Source organism: Parus major, unplaced genomic scaffold, assembly GCF_001522545.3.
Source record: "Parus major isolate Abel unplaced genomic scaffold, Parus_major1.1 Scaffold1473, whole genome shotgun sequence".
In the NCBI taxonomy this organism is placed as follows: Eukaryota; Metazoa; Chordata; class Aves; order Passeriformes; family Paridae; genus Parus; species Parus major.
This window is the reverse complement of record NW_015380318.1, coordinates 1-1,335: the sequence shown is the minus strand read 5'-3', so window position 1 is coordinate 1,335 and position 1,335 is coordinate 1. Positions and strand designations below refer to the sequence as shown.

At 71.7% G+C, this 1,335-nt stretch overlaps 1 protein-coding gene across 1 annotated transcript; it reads right to left on the bottom strand.

Annotated features, from left to right (window-relative positions):
• Positions 1–11: 11 nt before the first annotated feature.
• On the bottom strand, positions 12–1,332 carry LOC117243847 (protein Wiz-like; the record flags this gene model as incomplete). The annotated part of the gene is made up of 1 exon (XM_033511822.1): positions 12–1,332. A coding segment is annotated over one exon (1,321 nt), but the record flags the coding sequence as incomplete, so codon positions are not given.
• Between the last annotated feature and the right edge of the window lie 3 nt (positions 1,333–1,335).

Here is a 1,335-nt window from a genome sequence, read left to right as displayed (position 1 = left end):
CCCCTCCCCACCCCCCGGCTCACCTTTCTTTTTCTTTTTCTGGAAGGAGAAGCTCTGCTCGATGGCCTTGACCTCCTCGGCGGAGATGAAGTGCCGGACGTTGTAGCTGACGCCGACGCGGTTGAGGTGGCCGCGGACGTGGTTGGCCAGCCCGATGCCGTTGTGGAAGCGGTCGGGGCAGTAGGGGCAGCGCCGCTCCTCGTTCCTCAGCGCCGCCCCCTCCGAGCCCAGCAGCTCCTCCAGCTCCAGCGGCGCTTCCAGCGGCGCCTCCAGCAGCAGCACGTCCAGGGGGAGAGGATCCTCCAGCAGGAAACCCCCGCCCGATGCTGCCGCCGCCGCCGCTGGGGGCTTCTTCCTCCTCCTCCTCTTCCTCCTCCTCCTCCTCCTCTTGGCGCTGGGCTCCTCCAGGAGCACCAGGGGCACCATGGCCCGCAGCTGCCGCCGCTGCTGCTCCGAGCCCGCCGCCCTCAGCAGGGCCCCGAAGCTTCTCTTGAGCTCCAGCGCCGCCGCGGGGACGGTGACGCCGCCCGGCTCTTCCTCCTCATCATCCTCCTCCTCATCCTCCTCCTCCTCGTGGAGCTCCTCCAGCCCCGCGCCGTCCCCGTCCTGCCCGGCCGCTCTCTTCCTCGCCAGCCGCGGTGCCGAGTGGCCCTTGGTGCCGGCGAATCCGGCGAGCGCCGGGCCGTGCTGGGGACGCGGCGCCGCCTTCCTGGCGTGCTGGAGCCCCCTCCAGTCCTTCCTGGCGCCGCCGTCGCTCCTCGCCGAGCCCTCCCGCGCCGCCGGCAGCCGCCGCTCGCTGCTGCCGAAGAACTCGGCGGGGCTGAAGGAGTCGCGGCTGGTGCCGGGCTGGCCGGGATCGGCCGGGAAGCTCTGCCAGGACAGCTGGGAATGGGCGAAGCTCAGGTGCTCCCTCAGGACGCGCTCGTCGGGCGCCGGGAACCCGCACAGGACGCAGGAGCTCGGCGCTCGCCCGGCCGGAGCCGCCGGAGCCTCCTCGGAGCCCGAGAGGCCGTGGAAGAGTCCGGAACCGAGGCTGGAACTGAGCCCGGAACTGAGCCCAGAACTGAGGCCGGAGCCCAGCCCGGAACCGAGGCCGGAACCGAGCCCAGAACCGAGCCCGGAGCCGCGGGAGCCGCCCTCCTTCCTCTCCTTGACGTGCATCTTGGCGTGCTGCACGAAGATCTTGGAGGAGTTGGTGCCGAAGACGCACTTGGGGCACTGCAGCCGCGCCTCGCGGCCCTCGTCCGGCAGCTCGTCCAGCTTCTGGATCTCCTCGATGATCTTCTCCCGCGACTCCTGGTGCAGCCGCCGGTGCCGCTCCAGCGCCGCCGCCTC